This window comes from Parasteatoda tepidariorum, chromosome 1 (assembly GCF_982258835.1).
Source record: "Parasteatoda tepidariorum strain Cologne lab strain chromosome 1, Ptep-v5.0, whole genome shotgun sequence".
NCBI classification, from domain to species: domain Eukaryota; kingdom Metazoa; phylum Arthropoda; class Arachnida; order Araneae; family Theridiidae; genus Parasteatoda; species Parasteatoda tepidariorum.
The window spans coordinates 84,364,845-84,390,631 of NC_141755.1; the positions used below are offsets into that span (position 1 = coordinate 84,364,845).

General features: G+C 31.2%; 1 protein-coding gene across 2 annotated transcripts in view; it reads right to left on the reverse strand.

Moving 5' to 3' along the window:
* Positions 1–1,651: 1,651 nt before the first annotated feature.
* LOC107439522 (tyrosine-protein kinase Src64B) overlaps positions 1,652–25,787 on the reverse strand; it is a 33,455-nt gene continuing 9,319 nt past the window's right edge. For both annotated transcript variants that reach the window (XM_043053312.3, XM_043053311.3), the window contains exons 3-11: positions 25,408–25,501; positions 24,293–24,391; positions 22,171–22,271; positions 20,370–20,522; positions 18,614–18,778; positions 14,583–14,854; positions 14,260–14,410; positions 13,100–13,231; positions 1,652–2,210 (exon numbers count right to left, since the gene is read on the reverse strand). In XM_043053312.3, the coding sequence (XP_042909246.2) occupies positions 2,005–2,210; positions 13,100–13,231; positions 14,260–14,410; positions 14,583–14,854; positions 18,614–18,778; positions 20,370–20,522; positions 22,171–22,271; positions 24,293–24,391; positions 25,408–25,501 (1,373 nt within the window). In that variant the 3' untranslated portion in view covers positions 1,652–2,004. The remainder of the gene's footprint in view (positions 2,211–13,099; positions 13,232–14,259; positions 14,411–14,582; positions 14,855–18,613; positions 18,779–20,369; positions 20,523–22,170; positions 22,272–24,292; positions 24,392–25,407; positions 25,502–25,787) is intronic.

Here is a 25,787-nt window from a genome sequence, read left to right on the forward strand (position 1 = left end):
ATAGTTTAATTTTGATTAAATAGAAAAAAGTGAAAAACTTGTATTTACTACCTTTTCAGTTTAATAACTTATCAATAAAATAAAATTAGAGGGGGGGGGGGAATTGTGGAATTTGAAATTTTTTTCACAACTTTACTATCGAATTCAAAGATTCCTATAGGATTAAAAAAAATTTCTTTCTCTCTTTTTTTTAAACGTTTAAATAAAATAAAAATATTTTATTGTATTTTCGGGATGGTTTTCTAGAAATTTTTCAAGTTGTTTAAGTACACAAAATTTAATAATAAAATTGCAATTTTATACTAACCAACGAATATGCGTGAAATTTGCAGCAAATAAAAAATATCCCAAACAAATTTAAGTTGGTACTTAAATAGATAAATTTATCAAATAAACATGTCACCTCAATTAATTTAAAATAATATTCCTGCCAGTCGAAAATTTCTTGTAATGGGGAATGATGTTATTAGTTTTGACTATAAAATGCCGTAAATCCAATAAAAAAGGAAAATTAACAGTTTTATTTCATGTGCGTGTAACAGCACGAGAAGTTTTATTTAAATTATTTTTTATTTATTTTAAGTAATGTATTTCTTCATTTTTTGTTTAAGTATTATTTTATATTAAGACTTTTTTTTCCCGTGTATTGTAATTTATAAAATAAAACTTCATGTGTTGCTTTTACAAGTACAGACGCATCATAACTTAGAGAATCATTTTTAGAAGATATTAACATAACTTCAAAAGAAAAAGAAATGCTGCTGGATGAAATTTGTGTCCAATAAAAAGAGAAAGAATAACAGTTTTATTCCTTAAACGTCTAACAATAACACATGAGAAGTATTATTTAAACGTGTTTTTCCCATTTTCAATTATACGTTAAATGTGTTTCTTCATTTTTTTTTTTTTTCTCATGTATTAACAACTTTTTTTCCGCGTGTTGTTCTTGATAAAATCAAACCTCATGTATTTATTTTCCACATTCACATGCAACATAGCTTAGAGAATGTTTTCAGAAGTTATTGTTAGTCAATGATGGTTTGATTTTCATTCATCCTGCATTGAAAATTTCTGAACTAAATTGTTTTCAAATTCGTAACTTCAGGCCATTCATTCGCAACTTAAGTCATGTTGCGTAGCGTTTTTAAAAAGTACTTAAAGGTGCTTATTTTTGATTTACGTTTTTTAAAAGCCCTTAAGGGTGCTTTTTTCATTCGTAAAAAGTGCTTAAGGTTTGTAAAAAGTGCTTAATTTTCTACCTTTTAAAAAGGGATTTTTTTTCTTTGTCATGTCCATTGTCGTCATAAATTACAAAAAAAAAAAAATTCATGATTTTCACAATTTTTTCTGCAATCAAAAACTAGTTGTTTTTATCATGATTATGTAAAGTTTTTGAAAATGTTTTTGAATTTTATGATTATAAAATAAAGAACTTTAAACGATAGAAACAAAATAATTTTTATTACTGTACAAATCCTAATTATAATTTTTTGTTTTGTTTTTGGAAAGTGATTAAAAAATATTTTTTGAGTGCTTAAAAAGTACTTAAAAGGTGCCTATTTTATATTGAAAAATCTGGCTACGCACCCTGTAAGTGTTTCATTTAATCAAACCAACATAGATAAGCATACTTATTTGTATTCAAAACACATTTTTTTTTGTCAAGAAGTTTTTATTTACATAATTACTTTTTTGTGAATTTAAACAGCATACAGAATTTGTAGTTATGTACAAAATGACGTTTCGGTTGTTTTTAATTTTCTGAAGCAGTTCAACGATAAATGAGGGATCAAGAACACAGTGGAATAAACAAAATAAAAAAAAATGGAATGCTGGATATACTACAGCTGTCATGTCGCCAATTTGGTGTGGGACTCATTGTACTTAAGATTAAGAGTTTCAGTATATTTCCAGGTTATTACTATGATAATTTATAAGGTAGGATGCATAATTTTTTGAACAATAGTTTCATTAGTGTAGTTTCTTGATAAATGATATTATTCATTAAGCTTCTCTGTATGATTTTTCAGATGTGACGTAATAATCGGTGAAATAATGATAAAGAAATTCAAATGTTGGTCTTTCATCAGGCTCCTTCTTCCAGCATTGCAGCATAATCTCGTAAACAGCGTCTGAGCACTCTGGATCGGAAGGCTTTGGCATTCTGTAGTTTTTTTTCAAGGCTTCTACAACTTGAAAATTTTTCATATCTGCAAAAGGAAAATTTTATACTATATGTATTCAGTGTATGTATTCAATAATTTTATTACAATATATATATATATATATATATATATATATATATATATATATATATATATATATATATAAGTTCAAAATGAAGAATAAAACAAAGAAAAATTATAGACATATGAAAAAAAGGGGGTGGGAAATAATAAGTAAAAAAAATAACAAACAACATTTTATTAGAAGAAAAAAAAATGAAATGTTAATTAAAAAACCGGAAAAAAAAAGATATAATCTTTTCTTCAGCCCACACGATTATATCCGCAAAACAGAGTGCTTTCTGATATTGTATCAATAAAGCCAAAGCAAAATATATTAATACAGTAGTGTGAGGAGCACTCAAAAATTTTTTTTATAAAATAACTACATAAAAATAGATCATAAAAAGTAAAAATAACATGTAGAAACAGATCATAAAATAAAATAAAAAGTAAAAACATTAAAAAGGGGGGACTATAAAGCGAGTAGCAAAATCATAACAACTTACTTGGACGGATATTTTTCAAGAATGATTTATAAATGTTTTCGCAGAAAGATTGCCAGATTACAAAATATGAAAACAAAAGATGAAAACAAAAGCGCAAATAGAGTGTAACAAGAGGGTTTTAAAGTGTCGTTCTTACTGCACTACTGAAGTGATTTGTTATTTTGAGTTTTGATTTGTTAGTTACCAAGGATGGGCCCGAAATGGATGTGCGCAAGGTAATATTATACTGGATAATTTTAAAAATTGATCATAAATAGTTTTAGAAGATAGATGTTTATTTAAGAAAAAATATAAAATAGAAAAGAGAAACATAAATTGCCTGCTTTGCAAATAATTTTAGCCGCGGATTTGCACGATATGGATTAGCACATAGAAAAATTATTTAAATTATCAAAGAAAAAATTTTAATAGATAATTTTAACACGGATTTGCCCGAAATGGATTTGCACATGGAAAAATTAACAAAGAAAACATTTTAGCAGATAATTTTAACCACGGATTTGCCCGAAATGGATTAATCCATTTCGTAGTGCTTTTGTTTCAGTAGTGCTTTTGTTTTCATATTTTGTAATCTGGCAATCTTTCTGCGAAAACATTTATAAATCATTCTTGAAAAATATCCGTCCAAGTAAGTTGTTATGATTTTGCTACTCGCTTTATAGTCCCCCCTTTTTAATGTTTTTACTTTTTATTTTATTTTATGATCTGTTTCTACATGTTATTTTTACTTTTTATGATCTATTTTTATGTAGTTATTTTATAAAAAAATTTTTTGAGTGCTCCCCACACTATTGTATTAATATATTTTGCTTTGGGGCCGTTCAAAAAGTACGTACACAAAAATTGAGAAATTTCAAACCCCTCCCCCCCCTTCGTACATTACTGTACATAAGGTCTTACTCCCCCCCCCCTTAGAGTACGTACATTTTATTAGTCTACCCCCCTTTTTCATAAAAATTAAAATAATTATGTTTTAAATAAAATTAAATATTTACTTAAGGAGTGTGTAGGATAAAGTCAAATTTAAATTTGGTGTATGTTTATAAAGTACGTACTTTGTATAATACCTCCCCCCCCTCCCCATCGTACAAAACCGTACATAATAGCAAATCCCCTCCCCCCTTCGGGATGTACGTACTTTTTGAACGGCCCCTTTGGCTTTATTGATACAATATCAGAAAGCACTCTGTTTTGCGGATATAATCGTGTGGGCTGAAGAAAAGATTATATCTTTTTTTTCCGGCTTTTTTTCCGGTTTTTTAATTAACATTTCATTTTTTTTTCTTTTTTTTTTTTTTTTTTTTAATAAAATGTTGTTTGTTATTTTTTTTTACTTATTATTTCCCACCCCCTTTTTTTCATTTGTCTATAATTTTTCTTTGTTTTATTCTTCATTTTGAACTTATCTAATGAGTGCTGTTTACTTGCAGCTTAAGCGCAATAAATGAAACTTATTGTTTTTCTTAACTTTCTTAGTGTTTTCTTGTATTTATATATATATATATATATATATATATATATATATATATATATATATATATATATATATATATATATATATATATATATATATATATATATATATACAATAGTTTAAAATGTGGAGAAAACATGGAAAAAAATACAGAACAATGAAAAAAAAAGGGGGGAAGAAAAATAATAATAAAAGTAACAAGAAACCGGAGAAGTAAAAAAAAAGGAGAAAAAAATTTTTATGAAAAACCGGAAAATAAAAGATATAATCTTTCAACCAGCTCACACGATTATATCCGCAAAAAGGAGTGCTTTCTAATATTGTATCAATGTAGCCAAAGCAAAATATATCAATATATATAAAATTTATATTCAGTTTTAAATCATTGTTATAACACATCATTGAACTTTTTACTTTGATTATAGCTTAAAACACGCCCTTGAAAAAAAATGAAAATCTAAAAATGTGTAATGAAGAAAATAAACATAGCTAGAAATGTGCGTTTGAAGAAAAAAGAAAAGAGACTTAAATTGAACAGGACAGTTGATTCCGCTTTTTTTTTCTTTTTTTTTCAAATTTTTTGAATGAATATTATGTTTAAAAGATTTTACTTGTTACAAATTATTCGTGGGGTTTAAAAATCACTTAGCGAAGTTTCATGTTGATTTTGTTTGCTTAATTAGTTTTTAAAATATGACTAAGAACGCAAAAAGTGAAATTAACATTAAGGGGTTCAAACTTTGAATCGCTCTCCTGATCAAACTATGGGGACCACATTTCCCAGATTGCGGCTACCCCCTACATTTTGAAGATTAAGAATCCAAATGCGTAAAAATATATATATATGTTTATTCAGAGAAAGTACGTTTTTGTGTCTGATTTCGTAACTTAATTAATAGTTAGCACTAAACAATTAGCATATTTGATATCATCCCCAGAAACCATTAAGATTGGCACTTAGTACGTGAAAATCCGATCATTAGAACGAAAGTGTGATACTGTACATAATCAAGAATGAGTATTTTTTCATTATTTTTTTCCCCCCATTAGAGTAACGTAGATGTTAGAAATAGGAACTCAATGTTTAAAATTAAACAGGCATATTTTGTGCTATCGGCATTTTTGACTGTGTTTAGGCATTTCAATTTATTTCTATTTTCGTAAGTGCGCATTTTTGGCTATATGTCAATTTTTACAAACGTGCATATCAAGCTCTGTTCATTTTCTTAACTCGTCTTTTGTGTTATATATATATATATATATATATATATATATATATATATATATATATATATATATATATATATATATATATATATATATATATATATATATATATATATATATATATATTTAACGAGTCATCTCAAGCTATACCTGCATATTTCCTGAAACTCACATTTTGAGCTATTTGCAGAATAAAAAGTTCACAGATGACCGTTTATTTTGTAATTTTTTACGAGTGAAATTGTTAGATACAAAGTATTGTTTTTCTTTAAACCGCAATTACTGCATTATTCATGACAGAATAACGAATTGCATAATAAAAACGAATGATAAAAAGTTTTATTAAAAAACAGAAATTATAAATTCGAAAATTGCTTGCATTAAGCTTTATTTGCATGCATTTGCTGAATTATAACATTTACCATTTGTGTTAGTATGATTTCTTTTACAGTGCGGTGAGTTACTAAATTATAAGAATCTCTATCAAACGGTGCTTATTTCCAAAGAAAAAAGAACTAGGTCTCATAATATTTTTTTTCTCAATTACGTGTATTTTAGGGTGAAAATAATAAAACGTTAAAAATGGTTATGAATTGATGCTATAAAATTATAACCTAATAGCAGATCATTTATTTTTAATAGAGAATAAATAAAATAACTTTATACAGTGAAACCTCCAGGAAAGACCACCTCTGTGTATAGTTTGTCTACGGTAAGAACTCCCCCCCGCCACTGTGTCTGAGGCTTTCTACTGCTATGGAAACTAGAATAGCACATTTCATGGAGGGTAGTTTTTCTTCACTCTAGAGTCTAGAGGTGCACAACCTGCGGCCCGCGGGCGAAGTGCGGCTCTTCGACTACTGAAGTGCGGTCCGCGAGAGCTTCTAAACACAATAAAAAAATTTTAAAAAAATGGCAATTTTTAATCGCACTTTTAAGTCATCACGTTTTGAAACAATCAATTTTAACAGATTCTTTAGTAAATGTACGTTTAACGCGCTTTCTTTTAGCTGATTTTATCGTAAATATAAATGATTTTTTTAAACAGTTATTTCCGCTTTTCAACGTGATTTCGAAAATCCCGAATTTTTATTACGACGCGAGTTTCAGATCGCACATTTAAATAATCACTTTTTGTGCACTTTATTTGTGATGATTTCATTTTAAATCTAAGTGATTTTTTATCCTTTTTTTTGTAATTATTTCTTTATTTTCAACAATTTTTCTCGGTAGTTATTGCTATGCGTTCCCACGTATTATAAAAAATTCCAATTATTCTATTACGACATGCAAATTTTAAATCATGCATTTGACCAACACCTCCTAGAATAAGGAAGGCCTTAGCACGGATCAATTTAGTAGTCCGATGTGACGAAGTTAACTGCGCAGTTGATGAAAAATAAGAAAGATGTCATTACGTTCGGGGTACTAAGCTGCGCAGTGGTTGAAAATACGAAATACGCCATTACGTTTGGACTACTAAAGGATATTTATGGTAACCCGTGCAGAGGCCTACTCTTTTCTAGGAGGTGTTGATTTGACACGCTTCATTCGTGCTGAGTTCAGCATAAATATATTTTTTCATAAATTTATTTAAAGAACATAAAAAGATAGAAAAAACTTTCTTAATTTTTTAAATAAAAATCTTATGCCGAAAATCTCAAATTAAATTTTTCTCATTGCCATAATTTTAGAAGAAAAAAAATTGCTATGAAATAAATTTCATTTGTAAGTTTATTTTTAAAAAAAATGCTGAGTCATAATAAAAATGCCTAAAAAAAGAAAAACAGAAAAAAATATTTTTTTTCTTCTTAGTTCCTGAAACAAAATTTTAATACTGAAAATCACACTTTTCTATGTTACTGGTTATTTATGTTACAGTACAGGGAAAGAGTGACAATAAATTAATAGTATGAGACATTCTGTTAAAATGCTGGGTTATAATAAAAACAGCAAAAAATGGAAAAAAATCCTTCTCAATTCTCAAAGTATCGAAAAAATGGCGAAATTGACTTGTCTGATTATAATTAAAAAAAAAAAAAGTAATATCTATAAAAATTCAAAAATAAAAAAAACTTAGAAAAATACATTTCTAAAAAATATTAAGCCGAATTTTTGACTGATCATTCAACCAACTGAAATTTTTCACAGAAGGGCCAAATACTCGTTACATCCCTCCCTAATTTAAATGCAATGTTATTGCAACTTGAGAAATTCATAAAATGGCGGAAAACTTGAATTTTTAAACTGCTCACTGTTTGTAGTTTAGATTTCAATTTTTTGTTGCTTAAGTGATCTTTTTCGATAAAAAAAAAAGGAAAATGTTTACGATATAAAAAATCTAATAATTAATAAAATAAAATAATAAAGTACATTACAAATTAAGCATTAAATTTTATTTTGAACTATCACAGTTTTGTTTTCATTTTAGGCTTTTGTTTAAAACCTATAAATTTTCTTCAATTAAAATATTTAATTTGAATTTATATTACTTAATTACGACTAAACTTTTTCCTACTTTCATTCTGTGGGCATTGCAGGTTTTTTTTTATTTATTAGAATTTAATTCTAAAATGAGTTTTCGTATTGCATGATATGATAGAAAAAAAATATTTCTTTTCTTCAATGTCTATTTATTTTGATAAATCTATTGTTCATATGATAAAAAAAGCAATAATTTTTTTTATTTATTTTTAAGTATAAGTTTTTTTTTTATTTTTGAATGAATTCTAATAATGGAACACTACTAAGTTATTGATATTACTAAGTTTATTGATAAAAAAATGGAACGCTAATGTTTAAATAAACATTACAACATTTGTCATTAACATGTCTAAATAAAAGTGCGGCCCTTCGTTAGCCAACCTGATGTGCAGGTGGCCCTTCACTCAAAAAGGTTGTGCACCCCTACTTTAGACTAACACAATAGACCGAAGTATAATCTTCTCATAGTATAGTCTTTCTCTCACGGACCCAAGTCAAAACCTGTCCTAAGCAACCACCCCACACCCCTACTTTAAATAGCTATACCTTGTTACGATAGTCACTGCTACGGGTCCCGACGAATGGATAGGGGAGCTCTTACTTTAGACAAACCATAGCGACCTCTATTTACGATCACTTTTGGGAGGTGCGGAATTTTTTCAATACACTTTGTGTTGAATAAACGTTAAGGAGAGACCACTATACCACAGATCAGGCAAACCTCTACACCAAATGCGGTAAAGGTCAAATAAGGAAACACGAAAAAATATCGAAACAAAAAATATTAACAAAACAAATAAGTAGATTAAAATATGTATTCAAAATATTTGGTGAGGTTCTTATTTCTTCTTCTTCAGGAGCGCAACAGCCCTTTGCACGCCTTGGCTGCCTCAACAGCACGCCTTCTCCAGCTCCCTCTGTTCATGGCAACTCCCCTCCAGTTCTTAAGGTAAACGACTTTGAGGTCGTTTTCGGTGTCGTTGAGCCATCGAGTAGGTGGTCTACCTCTAGAGCGGGACCCCTGAGGGTTCTTGAAGCAGGGCCGGATTTAAGCTTGGTGGGGCCCTAAGCTACTGAAAATGATGGGGCCCTTATAAGTTCAATTCCATTTCTATACACCTAAAGTAAACTGCCACTATTTTTTATTGTTGAGTATTAACATTATATTATTAAAAAATTTGATAATATTACTTTATTGTTAAATATATTAATTGTGATGAGACTATTATGTAGAACCTTTCTTTTATTACACATATGTCTTTTGAACGAGGGGAAAAAGTTACAAAAGAAACACATTTTAAGCACAGAGTAAAAATTTGGCGTGCTCGGCCACTATATATTTAACAGAGTTTTTTTTTTTTAGATTCATTTTGAATATATTTTATTTGCAATTTTAAATGATTTTTTTGCGAATTTTTTTCATCTATTGTTTTTTTTTACGTTACAAAATCTATAAGTATCTTTTGAATGTGCGTAGAAAATATGTAAAGAGTTAGAAAGAAAACAAGAAAATACAATTTGATTATTAGTTTTATTTTTTTTATAACCGCCGTTGAACAACAGATTGATTTTTGGGTTTACGCCCTATCAACCATGCTATCCCGGCCAAATTTATTAGTTTATTTTATAACAGTCTTTGCACAAACGACATAATTTCGAGTTTACGACTAGTAATATTCAACTCCGTAGCCTTGTAATTTTGAACCCAATCCAGAAGACAAGGGAACTGCTAGATTAGAACCCAGAGGTATTTATTTGTTATGAGAACTTGGAGGACTTTGTGACCCCGACAGATTTAACATGCACCAGTCACCATTTTATACATGGGTATTCTTCTGCCGGCTGGATTCAAACTCCCATTCTCACGAACCCGATTCCAACGCCCTATCAACCAGGCTATCCCGGCCAAATTTATTAGTTTATTTTATAACAGTCATTGCACAGCCAACCCAATTTCGAGTTTACGACTACTATTATTCAACTCCGTGGCCTTGTAATTTCGAACCCAATCCAGAAGACAAGGGAATTGCTAGATTTTTACCCAGAGGTATTTCTTTGTTATGAGAACTTGGAGGACTTTGTGACCCCGGCAGATTTAACATGCACCAGTCACCATTTTATACATGGGTATTCTTCTGCCTTCTGGATTCAAACTCCCATTCTCACGAACACAAGTCCAACGCCCTATCAACCAGGCTATCCCGGCCAAATTTATTAGTTTATTTTATAATGGTCATTGCACAGCGGACCCTATTTCGAGTTTACGACTACTAATATTCAACTCCGTAGCCTTGTCGTTTTGGACCCGATCCAGCAGTCCCTGAAGCAGGTGAGGGCCGTTATATTAATGCTGTTTGTAAAAATAAAAGGAACATTTCGTAAGCTGATATTATTTAATTGATGCTTATATTGAAAATATTTCTTCACTATTTTTGCTTTTTTTAAAATTAATTTAAGTACATTTGTTAAATTTTAGTGCAAGAAATTTTTATTTCATTACTTATGTAAATTTTTGGCTTATATTTTTAAGGATTTATTAAAGGGTCTATTAAATATCAGAGAGAATAAATGTCATACGGGTTTAAAGTATCAGTTCTGCTCTTGATCGTGTATAGTGGCTAGGATGTGAAAGAGCAACTGTCCCGGGCATCCAGTCAAAACGAGCATTCAACATATCAGGGAACACACTAAAGCTTTATATCAATTAGCAATTAGTTTTAGATAATTACAATTGCGGAATAAGTATCTTATTATAGAATGAAATGTTTTAAAAGACAAATATCAGTTAATGTTTAACATTTAATCAACGAAAAAACCGAACCAATATTGAAATCTAACGAATTTATTATTTTTAATTATTGATAAAGTTTGTGAAAGAAGAAAAAATTAAAGCCTGATAGATTTCAGAATTTTAAAAACACCTTCTAGTTATACTATTCAATCAAATAGGTTTCGATGTCTTCCATCTCGGTCTCATTAGGGATTCAGCATATTTCGATATCATTTTTGCTTCGTTCTTTTTTAATATTAATTTGTATACCTCTTTTACTACATTTTCGATGAGTTTAAAAATATAATATTGAGGATTTTAAATGAAATGAAATTTGCTTTTTTTGTATGCCTCTTTTATTACGTCACCATCACACCCACACGCAACTGTCTACTCTAAATAATGCTATATAGAATGAGATAGCAAAAAAAAAAACGTATGTAGTTATTTAAATTCTTATTCAAAAGTATTAGTTATTTTTTTTTTTTTTTTGAACTGACAATTTCTGTTCTTTTTTAGATATTTTAAATTGCTATTTAAAACTGCTGCATATCACATGAAAGCATTAAAGATATTATTCGTACAATTTTAAAGTAAAATAAAAGGAAATTCTGATCTTTAGAAACAGATATTCAATAGTCTGATGATCGAATGATGGAGCAAAAAAAAAAACTTTTTTACCTTTTAAACTAAAAAAAAAATTTTTTTTTAGTAATTTATTAATACTCAAATTGCTTGAAAGATGATATGTTCCCTACTAAAGACAACGAAGTTTTTTTGTTTTATTCAGCCATTTATTTATATTTATTATGTCCGACAATGTAAAAAAGAAAAAAAAGTGCATTTTGGGCTTCTGAGGGCCTCAGCTCCGATTAAAACTTTAAAAAAAAGAGGGGGGAAAGTAGGATCAGGGGCCCTTGTCATCTCGGGGCCCCAAGCTACAGCTTATTTAGCTTATACGTAAATCCGGCCTTGTCTTGAAGGTGGCAATTTTTACAGGGCTATCTTCAGAGCCTCTCCATATATGGCCGAGCCATCTTAGTCGGTTGCTTCGGATTATCTGCATAGTTTGAGGATGTTTATAGAGCCCATAAAGTTCAAAGTTGTACCGTGTTCGCCAACATCCCCCCTCTGGTATGGCACCAAAGATAGTTCTAAGTATCTTTCTTTGAAACGTTTCTATCGGGCGTTGGACGTCAAGGTTTAAAGTCCAGGTTTCGTTTCCGTGTAGCAAGACAGGCAGAATGAGTGTCTTATATAATTTTAGTTTTGTTTTTCGGCTAATAAAATTCGATCTTAGTTGACTTTTTAGTCCAAAAAAATATTTGTTGGCCATATTGATTCTATTGACAATTTCAGATTTCAGTTTGTTTTGGTCATTGATAATTGTACCAAGATACTTAAATTCTTTAACCTTTTCAAAGGAATGTCCGTTTATCTGCAAAGGTTCACTATAGTTTACAGTTGAGCTTGAAAACTCCATGAATTTGGTCTTGTCTTCGTTAATGGAAAGGCCCATATTTATAGCAGAGGCCTCAAGGGCTTGAAAGGCATCTTTAACAGCCCGTTCTGATCTTCCTATGATATCAATGTCGTCCGCATAAGCGAGGATTTGGAGAGATCTGTTCTTATTTAGAGAGCTCTTTTTGACGATCTCTGATTTAGATCTACAATCTCATATTACACTGAGTGTGCACTAAAGACAATGTTATCAATGATTTATTTTTAGAATTTAAAGTTAAATTAGAAAAAAAAGTTATTATAGAAAAAAAACTAAACATCTCAAGCAAACTAAATTCGCCTCGTCTTTTTTTAAAGTTAACTAATTTTTATGATATGGAATTAAAAGAAAACTTAAACAAAAAAATGTAATTGTTCATTTGTTTAATATCATTCATAATTGGTAAAGTTATTTTTACTCATAATTATATCAGTAGGGATCATTTTTATTGACACTAAATTTTCTTCAACGATCCGGTTTTCCTGACGCCAACTGGCATTTTCGCGCCAAGAAAATGACACTGAGTAAAATTAAAATTACTAGCGAAAAATCATATACTTAGATAAAATTTAGAAGTCAATGAAGGTAACCCCTAAGAACGACCAACCTCAATTAACGACCATTTTACTGTGGAACAGAGAGTTGTTCACTCCAGAGAGGTTTCAGTGTATTATTTAAATTTTTAATGCGGTTTATCGGAACCTGATTAAAACTATCACCTTAATTAAAAAAGAAAAAAAGCACGCACACAGTTATTATTTATGCATCTTTGTTTCCGATCAAAATTGTCCTTGCGTAAAGCCGCCTGTATAAAATTTTTAATGGTTGTTTAAACTTTCACAGGTTATCAGACTAAATAAAAATTAATTTGATATTGTAAGAATGTTTTTTTAAAATGGAATACTGTACCTCGGTATGGAGATTCTCCGTGAGTGAATATTTCGAACAAAACAATACCAAAAGACCACACATCTGCTTTTATCGTGAATTCTCCTGATACATATGCTTCTGGAGCAGTCCATTTTACAGGTAATTTACCTCCTGAAATTTACATTTACTACTTCACACAAGTTCTTTGAAAGTATATTATTATTCAATTTAAAAAGAACTAAAAATGCACACTAACCGTTTTAGTTGTGTAAGGGCCTTTAAACACTATTATTTACTATGTAAGTATGCCCTATAAAAACTATTTGTAGGATATTATTTTGAAAAATAATGCGTTAAAACAAAATATAAATGTATTCGAAAATTTCTCGTTTATACCAAGTGCTTAAAATGGTTTATGAGAGTAAAACTAAAACTGAGACTTTTCGTAAGTTTTTTTTTTTTTTTTTTTTTTTTATTCCTCGTCAATCGCTGTCAAGGGTCATTAATCGTTCGGAACCTCGATTTTATATTAGTAATAATAATTTAATTTTTTTACAATATTAAATACATGAATAAAAAAAAATTCCATTTAATAGCTTACCGCACAATATTTCTTATAAGAACACATAACGTAATCACGTTTTTGTACCTTAAAACAACGACCTTTAGATTATACTTAACACTAGAAAGACTGAATCGTAGTATTATATACTTATATTGCCCAAAAGCATTCAAAATTACTGGATTGTGAAAGAATAACTAATGTGTAAAGAAATTTTTTTAAATTAAATTTTTATTATTTTGTGCATTATTTACGGTTACATAACAAGTTATTAGAAAATATTAACAATAAAAAAATTATATGTTGTACAAAAAGTCACAAAATTCTAAGAAATTGTGACATATATATATATATATATATATATATATATATATATATATATATATATATATATATATATATATATATATATATATATATATATATATATATATATATATATATATATATATATATATATATATATATATATATATTGTATACATTTACATTAAACGTTTCTGCGTGTAATTTATATTACACTCTTTTTTAATTACATTGCTTTAAAAAATTTTACTAAGTGGATGTTTCTTTTGTATTTATCTTATTTATTTTCACAGTATCAAGTTGATTTTTAATTGACATTTCGACTGCTTACCGCTGGTTACATAGACTTCTTCATCCATTATTCGAGCTAAACCGAAATCTGCTAGCTTCACTATGCTAGCTTCACCCACTAAAATATTGCGAGCAGCAAGATCTCTGTGTATTAGTTTCTCAGTTTCAAGATATTTCATTCCATTTGAAATCTGAAAGAATAAAGATGTCATGAGTTGTTTTCTGAACCACTTTTAATTATATAATTCACTAGTATCGTTGCAAGCGAGTACACTATTTTTAAAGATTAAAAATCGGTTAAAATTACAGACTATTGTTAGAAAGATAATCTCGAACAATTGAAATATTTCAGTAATTTCTTACTTGAGCAGCCATGTTTACTAAAGAAGGTAGTCTTAATTGCTTTCCTTTATGAGTTTTTAAATATTGTTGCAGGTTTCCATTGCAGAGATATTCCATAACTATACAGTAAGGTTCTTTTTCTGTGCAGACTGCAAATAATCTTACAATGTTGGGATGACTAATTGCCTTCATTACAGAGATTTCTCGTTTGAAGTCATTTTTGAAGTCGTTTGATTGAACACCATTATTTATTAAGCGTTTTATGGCAACTTCTAACGTTCCATTCCAATGACCTGAAATAGAATTGGGTATAATATGAAAAAAACACAACTACTTCGATTTACACTGGTTATCATAAATTAAGGAAAATTCACAAAAATCGCGATAACTCAAGAAATTACACATGGAATTTTATGAAACTTACCCACAATATACAACACATAGTAAGGTATTAAACAACATAAAAAGAAATTATCAGACATTAATAGTAGTATAGAAATTAGCACATGTATAAAATAAACAAATTGGAAGTATCGGTTTGCAATAGAAAAAGTACCTTTAATATGGAATATGATTGCCTCTAGAAGCAATACAGCACAAACAGCGATGTGTGATGCTTTCAATTATGCGGTCTATCAGTTCAATAGGAAGTGAGAGCCATTGCTCTTGTAAAGCAGTTGCAAGCGTGGCAAGGGTCTGAGGGGGCGGATTGATGGCAGATACACGCCTCCCTAGAGCATCCCAAACGTGCTCGATAGGATTCAAGTCCGGGGATCGAGCTGGCCACTCCATGCGAGTAATTGTTTCCTGTTGAAGATAATCATCAACAATGCGAGCTCTGTGTGGTCTTGCATTATCGTCCTGTAACAGGAAGCAATCACCAATTGCCCCGGCATATGGGCGCACATAAGCATCAAGGATGTTGTCTCGATAAACCTGAGCATTCACGGTTCCCCTTGGAAAGACATGGAGGTATGTGCGCCCTCCTAAGGATATGCCTCCCCAAACACAGACACTGCCTCTTCCGTATGCATCTCTTTCACGGATGTTTGATGGATGATAACGGGTCCCAGGTTCTCTCCATATCAAATAACGTCTACTGTCACTTTCTAGACTAAACCTGGACTCATCCGTAAAGAGAACAGGCCTCCATTGATCTGACGTCCAGTGGACATGTTGTCGGGCCCACTGCAAACGGTCTCTCCTATGGCGTGATGTGAGCGGCACGCAAATGGCTGGTCGTCTCGCATACAGACCACCTTCGTGGAGCCTTCTGCGCACAGTTGACGTTGACACCAACCTTCCGGTGGCTGCAGCAAGAGAGGATCTAAGATGTGTCGGAGTAGCGGTTCTATTCCTGCGTGCACTTAATGTCAAATATCGGTCATCGGCACTGGTCGTAACAGTTGGCCGTCCTTGACTGAACCTCCTAGATGCCGAATCTGTGGTTTGAAATTGCCTCCAAAGTCTATGAACCACAGATGGACTCACATTTAGCCATCTGGCCACTTCTGATTGACTCTGCTCTGCCTCTAGTCTCCCGATGGCTCTCCATCGTAGTTCTTCAGGCAAATGATGCCTAGAGGTCATTATTACGAATTGGCTATCTCAGATTTTCAATGTCGCAATCACAGTAAAATTTGTGTGCTTTCTCTCAAACTTGGACTTTTATGCTCCAGGCAGATGACGTAAGCCGAGTGCAGCGCCACTAATTTGCATATTGCAATTTTACTCAGCTACTCTTAGTGGACAACATATGCAAATTTTGCACGGTTTGGCTTACTTTTGAAAGAGTTATCGCTATTTTTGTGATTTTTCCTTAATTTATGATAACCAGTGTAGTAGGAATAGCATATGACGCAATGCTAAACGAATGGAATTTAGTTGTTGTTTATTTAGTTATTGTTATTAGTAGTTGTTGTTATTTGTCTTAGTTGTTGTTTATTTAGTTGTATTTAGTTTCAATAACTTTTCTTTATAATGCAATAAAATCTGGCGAGCAGCTATTTAAACGATCGAACACTTCGTTTGTTTATTTGTGGTTTGAAGTTAGGCTCGCAGAAAATGCCGTTCATGGGTTAAATTTAGTAGGAACAACACAACCTGTGACGTAGGCTATATTATACCCAATTGTAATCAGCCTACTGAAACACTATTTTTGACGACCCAATTAAAATTTGGAAAGCTAATTAAAAAATGGAACACGTGAATAATTTTTAATCTAATGATCTTATTTTTACGCACTGGAATACAATCTTAATATTTTGAGGCGTTTGATCATAATTAATTTCAACATGATAAATTACAAAATAATTTTAGCAAACGATATTTAATTTACAAAAAAAAAAAAAAAACTAGAAAACATATATTTTCTCTCTTTTTTTCACCATTTTCGGATTTCTGACTCTCAAAATATGACAGTAGATGAAATCTTGAAAATGTGACCTCAATAGTTAAAGCCAGAAGAGAGATCGAAAGTTTGGAAAAATGAACCTAACATCAAATAAGTGTTTAAACTTAGGAAAGCTTTCCTATCTAAACTATTGGGAACATATTTTCTATAATTGCAACTAATATACTATATATACTACTATATCGTTCTATAATTGCAACTACTCCCCCCGCCAAAAATCCAAATTCGCGAAAAGGAGGTTATTTTTATTGGCATAGAGTTATAAGCTCTTGTGCCTGACATCGTAACTTAAAATATCGTCTGCACTAATTAATTAGCATATCTAAGCAGTTAAGTCTCACGAACCATTAAAATTGCATTTAAGTACGGGAAAATTTCATCACTAAATCGGAAATTATTGTGGTGTTTTCTTTTTTTTTTTAAATTCATTTATTTAATTTTATTTTACACACTGTGCAGGAGTTTGATAATACAGTGGTTGGAGAATATCATTGTGAATGACTGAGGTTCTCTCCCTGGTGACTTCAGATCAAATGAGTACCAGCTAGGCAGTCGATCATTTAAGGCAGTCGGTGCTCGATGCTTAAAATATTACCGCCATCATGCAGTTGGTCACGGAATTGTTGACCGCCATGACCATTTCTTAACTGGAATTTATTGTTTTAGGAACTTGTGTGATTTTGCTTTAGTATTGGTCTCACACATAAAATTCTTTAAATATTTTAAGCAAAGCTGCTGTGACTCAGGGGGTAGAGCGTTCGTCACCCAATAAGGTGACCCATGTTCGAATTTCGACTTTGGATGGGTGATACAAATTTTTCACCCTGATCGCACCAACCACAGTGCTGATGTAAAATGCCCTTATTGTGGTAGACGGATCATGGGTTAGAATTTCCTTGCCATCAGGCTAATCGTGAGAGGTTTTTGTTGTTTTCCTGTCCCTGTAACGCAAATACGGGTTACAGTGAGAGTTTTTTGCTTTTAATATATTTTGTTTTTAATATATTTTAATCTTGTTTTTAATATATTTTAATCTTGTTTTTAATATATTTTGTTTTTAATATATTTTAATCTTGTTTTTAATATATCTTGTTTTTAATATATTTTAATCTTGTTTTTAATATATTTTGTTTTTAATATTTTAATATATTGTTTTTGATATAATAGCTATGTGTTATTAATATATGGCCTGATGGGCCACCGGTGGTGATTGTCTTACAGAATATATTCTCGTCCCCCCTGACCCCGGGTGAATTGCGCTGCATTCATTGTATAAAAAAAAATCGCGAATTCGATGGGTTGCTTTTTTAACCGCCTTAGGTAACTGGACGTAAATTACCGAATCTATTACCTTATGACATTTTCTCCTATTCAAATAGAAGAAACGACATATACTCTTATTGTCATTGAATTATTTTTATTAAAAAAAATTAAATAAAACATTGATTTAAAAGGTTTTCAATTTTGGAATTCTATATGAATTTGTTACAATGATTTATGCACGGAATTTTTAACTTAGAATTCTCGAGAATTTGGACTATTTTGAGACTTTTTAATCACTATAAACATCTGAAGAATATAATTTTCAGGTATGTTAACAGTTAAACATAAATTGTGCACGAATCATATCGAATCTTACCAAAAAATACTTCTCCGAAGTTTCCTTTTCCAAGCTGTCGAATGAATGTCAAGCTGTTAAATGGAATTTCATATTCATCTCGATTATCAGGCAAAGGCCCAGTAATAGCAGGTCTTGGTCTTAGGCAAGCCTTTTCCAGTTTCCTGCATAATCCATTCGCACTTACTGTAAAAGTGAAACGTTAAATGCTTGTCTTTGTCTGACTTCGTTAAAACAGTATTCATACTATCAAGAAAAAATAAAGTCCCCAAAAGTTAATATTTTTTTGAAAAATAGATCTCAGATTTATCATTGGAATTTCCATACATGCATGTATGCATGGAGATACATGCTATATTACATGCTCTCTATACATGCATGTATGGATAGCAAATTGTAGGGAAGAAACGTTGCGTAATTGGCACAGATATTCAAAAGTTGCACATGTAGTAGTAGTAGTCATTTATTTACGTCGTACTAGAGCTGCACAATGGGCTATTAATGACGGTTTAGGAAACATCCCCAGGGATGATCCGAAGACATGCCATCACAAATTTGATCCTCTACAGAGAGGATGGTTCCTCCACTTTCGTAGTCCGGCGAACTGGTTGCGAAGTCGAGCAATTAACAGCAGAACAGTTTAACGAGAACGAGGATCAATACTGCACGCCCTCTGTCAGTTCTCGGTTTGATCCAAGTTATCATCCTCAGTGATCCAAGTTAATATCCGTTATCATTCTCCAAGTTATCATCCGTAGTCTGTGATACTCGACTACGGGGATTCGGTACTCAGTGATGTATGCGTGATGGCATACAATATTTACCATTAGTGCATAACGAACATTGATATTACCTGCTTAAGTGACAATTAATGACATTGAAAAAGTGTTTCGGACATTAAACACAGTTGAGTACTGGAGACTTAGGGGATAGAGTTCTCACCTCCCAGCGAGGTGACCCGGGCTCGTATCTCAATGGCTGGTCGATACGAACTCCACACCTGGTTCGCACAGACCACGGTACTGAGGTAAAATATCCTCAGTGTTAGACTGATCATGGGTTAGAGTCACCGTGCCATCAGATTAACCGTGGAAGGCTTTCCTTTCTATGCAACGCAAATGCGGGTAAATTCCATCAAAAAGTCCTCCACGAAGGCAAATTTCTCCCAATACTTGATCCAGGAGTTCCTTTGTCTACTGGATTTAGTTAAAAATTACAAGGCTACGGAGTTGAGCTATAGTAGTCGTAAGCTCAAAATTGGGTTGGCTGTTCAACGACGATTATAAAATTTAAAAGAAAATTAACTACTAAAATTAAAATTAATTTTTTGAACCATTTTCAGCAGTCACACATTTCGGAATTTTCCATTAACTTCAACATAATCAGTTAGTACTATTGCGTTTCCAATATGTTAGTAAACACATATTGAACTAAAATTACGTAGTGAACATAAGACTTAAGTGTCTGTTGGGCAACATGCCAATCAAATAGTCTAAAATAGCTAAAGATTTTTTTAATTAACAAGTTGAATTAACAAATTTTGAATGATTTTTCCTTACTGGTTAGAAATCTCCCACTCTTTCAGAAAAGGAAAAAATAAGATTTAACAACTGGCAAAAAGAGTAAAAGCAACTAATGCTTATTACTTAATGGACTATATTACTATATTTAAATATAGTATAATGGATTAATAATCGTGTAGCTTACAAGAAAAATAATTTAAAAAAAACACTTTATATTTATAACTACTGAAGGTGACTAGAAAAGTTTTTTTTACCTTTGTAATGAGCTATAAGTTGCTGCAGTGTGTCAAAAGTAGATTCTTTCGAAATGAAGTATCCTCCTCTGTCCAAGGTTTTGATTTTGTAATGTCTCACCACAATTTCATTTGTGTCAGCTGTAATATCTTTGATGGAGAGTGCATAAGCACCTAAAATTAAAGTTCATAAATGTTTCACTACAAGGTGTTTCATAATCAATACCCTATAGTCTAAAAATATTAAAAAAATTAATTGGCTAGCAAAAGCATGAATAAAAGTAAAAATATTTAAAAAATAACGGGCTAGCAAAAGCATGAATAAAAATAAACTAAACACATAAAGAGATAAATAAAAATAAATAAAAGCAGACGATAAAATTAGAAGACATAAGCGATAAGCAGAGAGAGCTCGCCGCACTTAACTATACTCAATACTCAAATTAGAAGACATTTTTTAGAACAATAGAGCTGTTGGTTTTTAAGTGATTAGTTTTGTTTTGGAATTTGAGTTTTCTTATAACCCGGCATTCAATCAAAATAAATTCTCCTTTCGGTAAGAATTTCCTAAGCCCTTTTTTTCTTCTTCTAACAAATAAACTGGTTTTAAAGCGTAAGGTTTTAAAATTTTATTTTTGATCTAGAATTCTAAAAATATATATTAAAGGCGGTCATTAAGGAACCCAGTATTTCATGTTTATTGAATTATTAAACAAGTATGTGTTTATTTATAATGCATTTCAAGTAATTGTTGTTACTTAACATGATTTTGTTTACATATGAGTTTAAAATTTGTTGCGTTCCAAGCTTAATAATTTACTAATTTATTATTTTTATCTATATTTTTTGTCGTAAATTTATTGTTATGATATTTCTTCAAATGCCAATATATGATAAGTATTTTATTAACCAACTAAAACATATTTTTATTGAAATTTATTGCGAACAATTTCTTAAAGCGTTTGTATTTACTTGGGCCATGAAATAAAAATAACATTAAGATTCCGTTTTATTTTTGTAGAGAGTGCAAAATAAAAAAGATTTCCCCCAAAAAACTTCTGTTCTAATAATCGGATTTTCGCAAACTAATTCTCAGTCTTAATAACTCTTAAGGAAAATCTACAGTACATAAATTAATTAGTGCTAATTGTTAATTAAATACTGGAACAGACAATGAAAACCTATTTTCTCTTAATAAACATACCCTATTATCGACGTATTTTGATTTTTAATCATCAATGGGGGAAATTGCAATCTGAAACAGTGCGCTTGTACACATGCCCCTTCGGGGGATAGGGGCGGAGCTATGGCCCCAATAGTTTAGTGTGGAGAGTGATTGAAAGTTTTGGCCCCTTAATGTGAATTTCACTTTTTGCGTATTTCACTATAACTCGGAAAGTTTTCTAAAGAATAAAACATTTCTTGCTCACAGTAATAAAACTAGTTTATCTAAAGATAATTTCTTACAAAATATGAATTTTAATAATTATTTGTTTTAATAAATGCAAAAAAATTTGCATAAGAAGGTCTTACCCCATTTCAAACTATGTTATTTTAGATGTCAAAATACAAAATTCGAGCGAAATCTGTTAAATAGATTCTGAGCAATAAAATCTCAAAAAAGTTGTATTTGTATAGCACTATTCGACAGATTTCGTTCAAATTCTATATCCTTTCATATAAAATTATATTATTTCAAATGGTGAGAAAATTTGTATACTTTACTAATCAAAAAATTTGTAACTATTGGTAAATAAGAAAGTAATAGAAATGAAATAAAATAATGCAAGTTTGACCGTAAATACATTAAGTTTAATAATACCTGGTATGCGGCTGTTTCTGACCATAAAAGTGCCTGAAGCATTTTCTGGCTGCAATAGTAGTCTTTCTGCGTCCGCTCTTACTACTTCACCGAAAAACCATCTGAAAATTTAAAATTTTATTAACAAGTTAGAGAGAGCTTTGCATGTCCGTACAGGCTTATTCATTATTCCCTCTGTTTACTACAATCTTATGTTTACTACAACTGGCTTCAGTGGTACATGTTTCTGCCATCTACCGGCAACTGCTTAAATTAAAACTTGAATACTTTCGGAATAATTTCATATGTTCTTTTTTGCTATATTCGTCTTCGTTTTTTTACTATAACGCTTCGAAACCCCGGAGGGAATTATGAATTACCCTGTATTGTAAAAGGTGTTACGAATTACTCTGTTTTTAGAGTTTTGATAAATCTCTTTGTTTTTTCACAATCAAACGGAATCACATTTGGCCAATGAACGTTGCATTAATTTAAAAAATAATAATTGAAAAAATGAAAGTTAAGTAAATAAATAAATAAAACTATTACTATTCTCTTGAGAACATCAATTTTCTTAGGATAGTACTTGTTTCTTTTTAAATATATTTATTATAAATAACGCAACGTGTTTTTGAAGTTATACTTCTTATGCGACTTCCAACAAGGTTGCGTTAAACGTTTATCGCTACATTTTTATTGGCTGGGAAATCACGTGGAAGGATCCCGTTTTCCCTCATTCATTTCCATATTGTTTTGGTTCTCACTAGCATAAAAATAATAAAAGTCATAAAAGTATTGTTTTTCTATAAATATTTTTTTAGTTTGATTTGATACACATATAATTTAAAAGGGTAGTATTTTTTATTTTCAAATTTAGTGGATAGCAATTGTAAAAAATGAGTGAAAACAATCTCACGGACAATGCGACGGATTTAAGGTTATGTCAAGGTACGTCTCTTGTGAATGTTAATTAATTGTTTCTCTTCTGAAATTACATTATGACGCATTCACATACATTATTAATACAAATACATTTTCCAGGGCGAGACGATGAGGCAACCACAAGCACTGGTTCAAGAGGTCCACGAGTAGGGAAAAATGCACAATATTACCGTGATTTCAGAGCACGGAAGCGAGCGGAGCAGGAAAAAGAGTCGTTGAATAGAACTAGTGATCCTTCTACGACTGCTGATTCTTCTACAATTAACGTCGCAGGTTGCGAAGTTTAACTTCTTCCGCGCGGAGGGACTCCACGCACTATTTTTTTGAATTTTCTAACTTACAAATTGTTAAGAGGTAGAGCAAATAGAAAAGGAGCTAGGAAAGAGAAGGGAATAAAAAGAAAAGTTAAATTACTTATAACAAGAATTATAAAAGACGTTCGCAATCTAATTTGAAACAGTAAAGTATTATGAAAATTGAATCAATCTAATTTGGTGCTTAAGTAACTTGGTTGCGTGCAAATGTCTAGATGCATTTTTTGCTGACTTAGCAAAATTCCATCAAAGTGTCAGCCTTTCTTTTTTTTTATGATTTTTTTAAATAAACAAGAGCTTTACGATTCCAGGTATACCTGCATCCAACAAATCTTTTTTTTTTTTTTTTTTTTTTTGTTACAATGCAATCTATAGAAAATATAGCTCTTGTGTAATTCAATTCACGTTCCCAAAACATTCAGTTCAGCTTTAGCAGAGAAATAATGTAAGACATCTCGTCTGTTTATACAAACGTATAACATGTTATACAACTTTATAATATAAACATTTTACTTATAATTATACTATACAGCTGGAATTACGCCGGAATACTTGTCAATGCTTATGTTGCTTTTCCTTTATCATTACATGGAAAAAGAATTAGATTTTTCAAAAAGAATGTCTTTTTATTTTATTGCATTTAATCGTACATAATTTTTTCGAAAGCAAAATATGTGTATTCTCGGCTAGTTAGCAGTATTCTAGGCTATCTACATGGGCAGGGTTTTAAAGTTATAAGCATAAAGTAGTTGTTGTACAGTTATAAATAAACCATTTTTTGGATAGCGAAACAAGCAAATGATAAAATAGTAGTGCAGAAGTGTTTAAATTTAAAATTTGCCATATTACTTTTAAAGAATAGTATAAGTATCATTACTTGTACTTACTCCTCTTCACCAGCTATTGTATCTAATATTAAATAGGTTTTTGGAGCAAATCCTCTCTTGTGTGTCTTTTTATGACGTACTAAGAACCAGTCGGGGTCACTGCAAAAACATTAACGTTCTCAATTAGTTTCACAAATAAAAAAACCTATATAGTTTGTCTAAAATAAGAACTCTCCCAGACATTCGTCTCGACCTGTGGCGGTGACTATGGTAACGAGGTATGACTATTTCAAGTAGGGGTGCGGGGTAACTGTTTTGGAGTGGTTTCCTCTCGGATCGGCGAGAGAATTTAAATATCTTTCTTCGGTCTATTGTGTTAGTCCTAGAGTAAAGCTACCCTCCCTAAAATGCGCCATTCTTGTTTCCATAGCATCAGCATGCCTCAGACTTTGTGGCAGGAAGAGTTCTTAGCTTAGACAAACTATAGATACATATTATGCTTAAACAAGGTCACGAACGGGACGAAAAATTCACTAATTAGCGACATCAACACTGCATGCAAAATGTCTCTTACGATAGCCATATTGTGATGGCGCAGGGGATAGAGCGTTCGCCTTGCAGTGAGGTGAGACGGGTTCGAATCCCAAAGATGGCTGGTCGATACGAATTTCGCATCCGGTTTGCACCGACCACAGTGCTGACGTGAAATATCCTCAGTGGTAGACGGATCATGGGTTAAGAGTCCCCTTTCCGTCAGGCTAACAGTGGAAGGTTATATTGGTCTTCCTCTCCACGTAACGCAAATGAGGGTTGGTTCCATTAAAAAGTTCTCCACGATGGCAAATTTCTCCCAATACTTGATCCAGGAGTTTCCTTGGATTGGGTTAAAAATTACAAGGCTACGGAGTTGAACATTTGTAGTCGTAAACCCGAAATTGGGTAGGCTGTTCAACTACGGTTATAAAATGGTAGTCACGATAGCTATTGTGTTGTATGAGATTGGACATTAGTTTAGCTTATTCTGTATGCAGTATATTAGTTTTGCATGATTATTGTACTTTAGTATGTTTTGTGCAGAGCTGATAATTGATAATCTTCTTGTGCGGAGATTTTATAACCCCCACATGGTTGTATGAGCTTAAGCGATTGTACAATGTGTTTGAGTATTGGTTTACCTATCATCTTCAATGATCAGCTTATCTCCTTTGGAAAAGCGCAGTATAGCTTCATCTTTTGCCTCCAAAGAATATAGAGCGATAGCCCATCTAGCTGGAAAGAAAAAAATAGCTATGGTATTATTTTACGTAAATTTTGGAATCAGAAAGAAGAAAAAATCTGTGGGTTTTACACTCGTTGTCTTGGATATTACGTAGAATTTTTGATTTTCATTTTCTTGACGAATTTTCGTTTGTAAAAAACTTTAGATGATAGGGCACTTATTATTCGAAAGTATCATACTTAAAAAAAAATGGAAAAAATGGAAAAATTATTTGATTAGGAGAAATTATAATTTTTGTAACTTCAATGAAATTTTTCTCAAAAGTGTAAGGCAAGA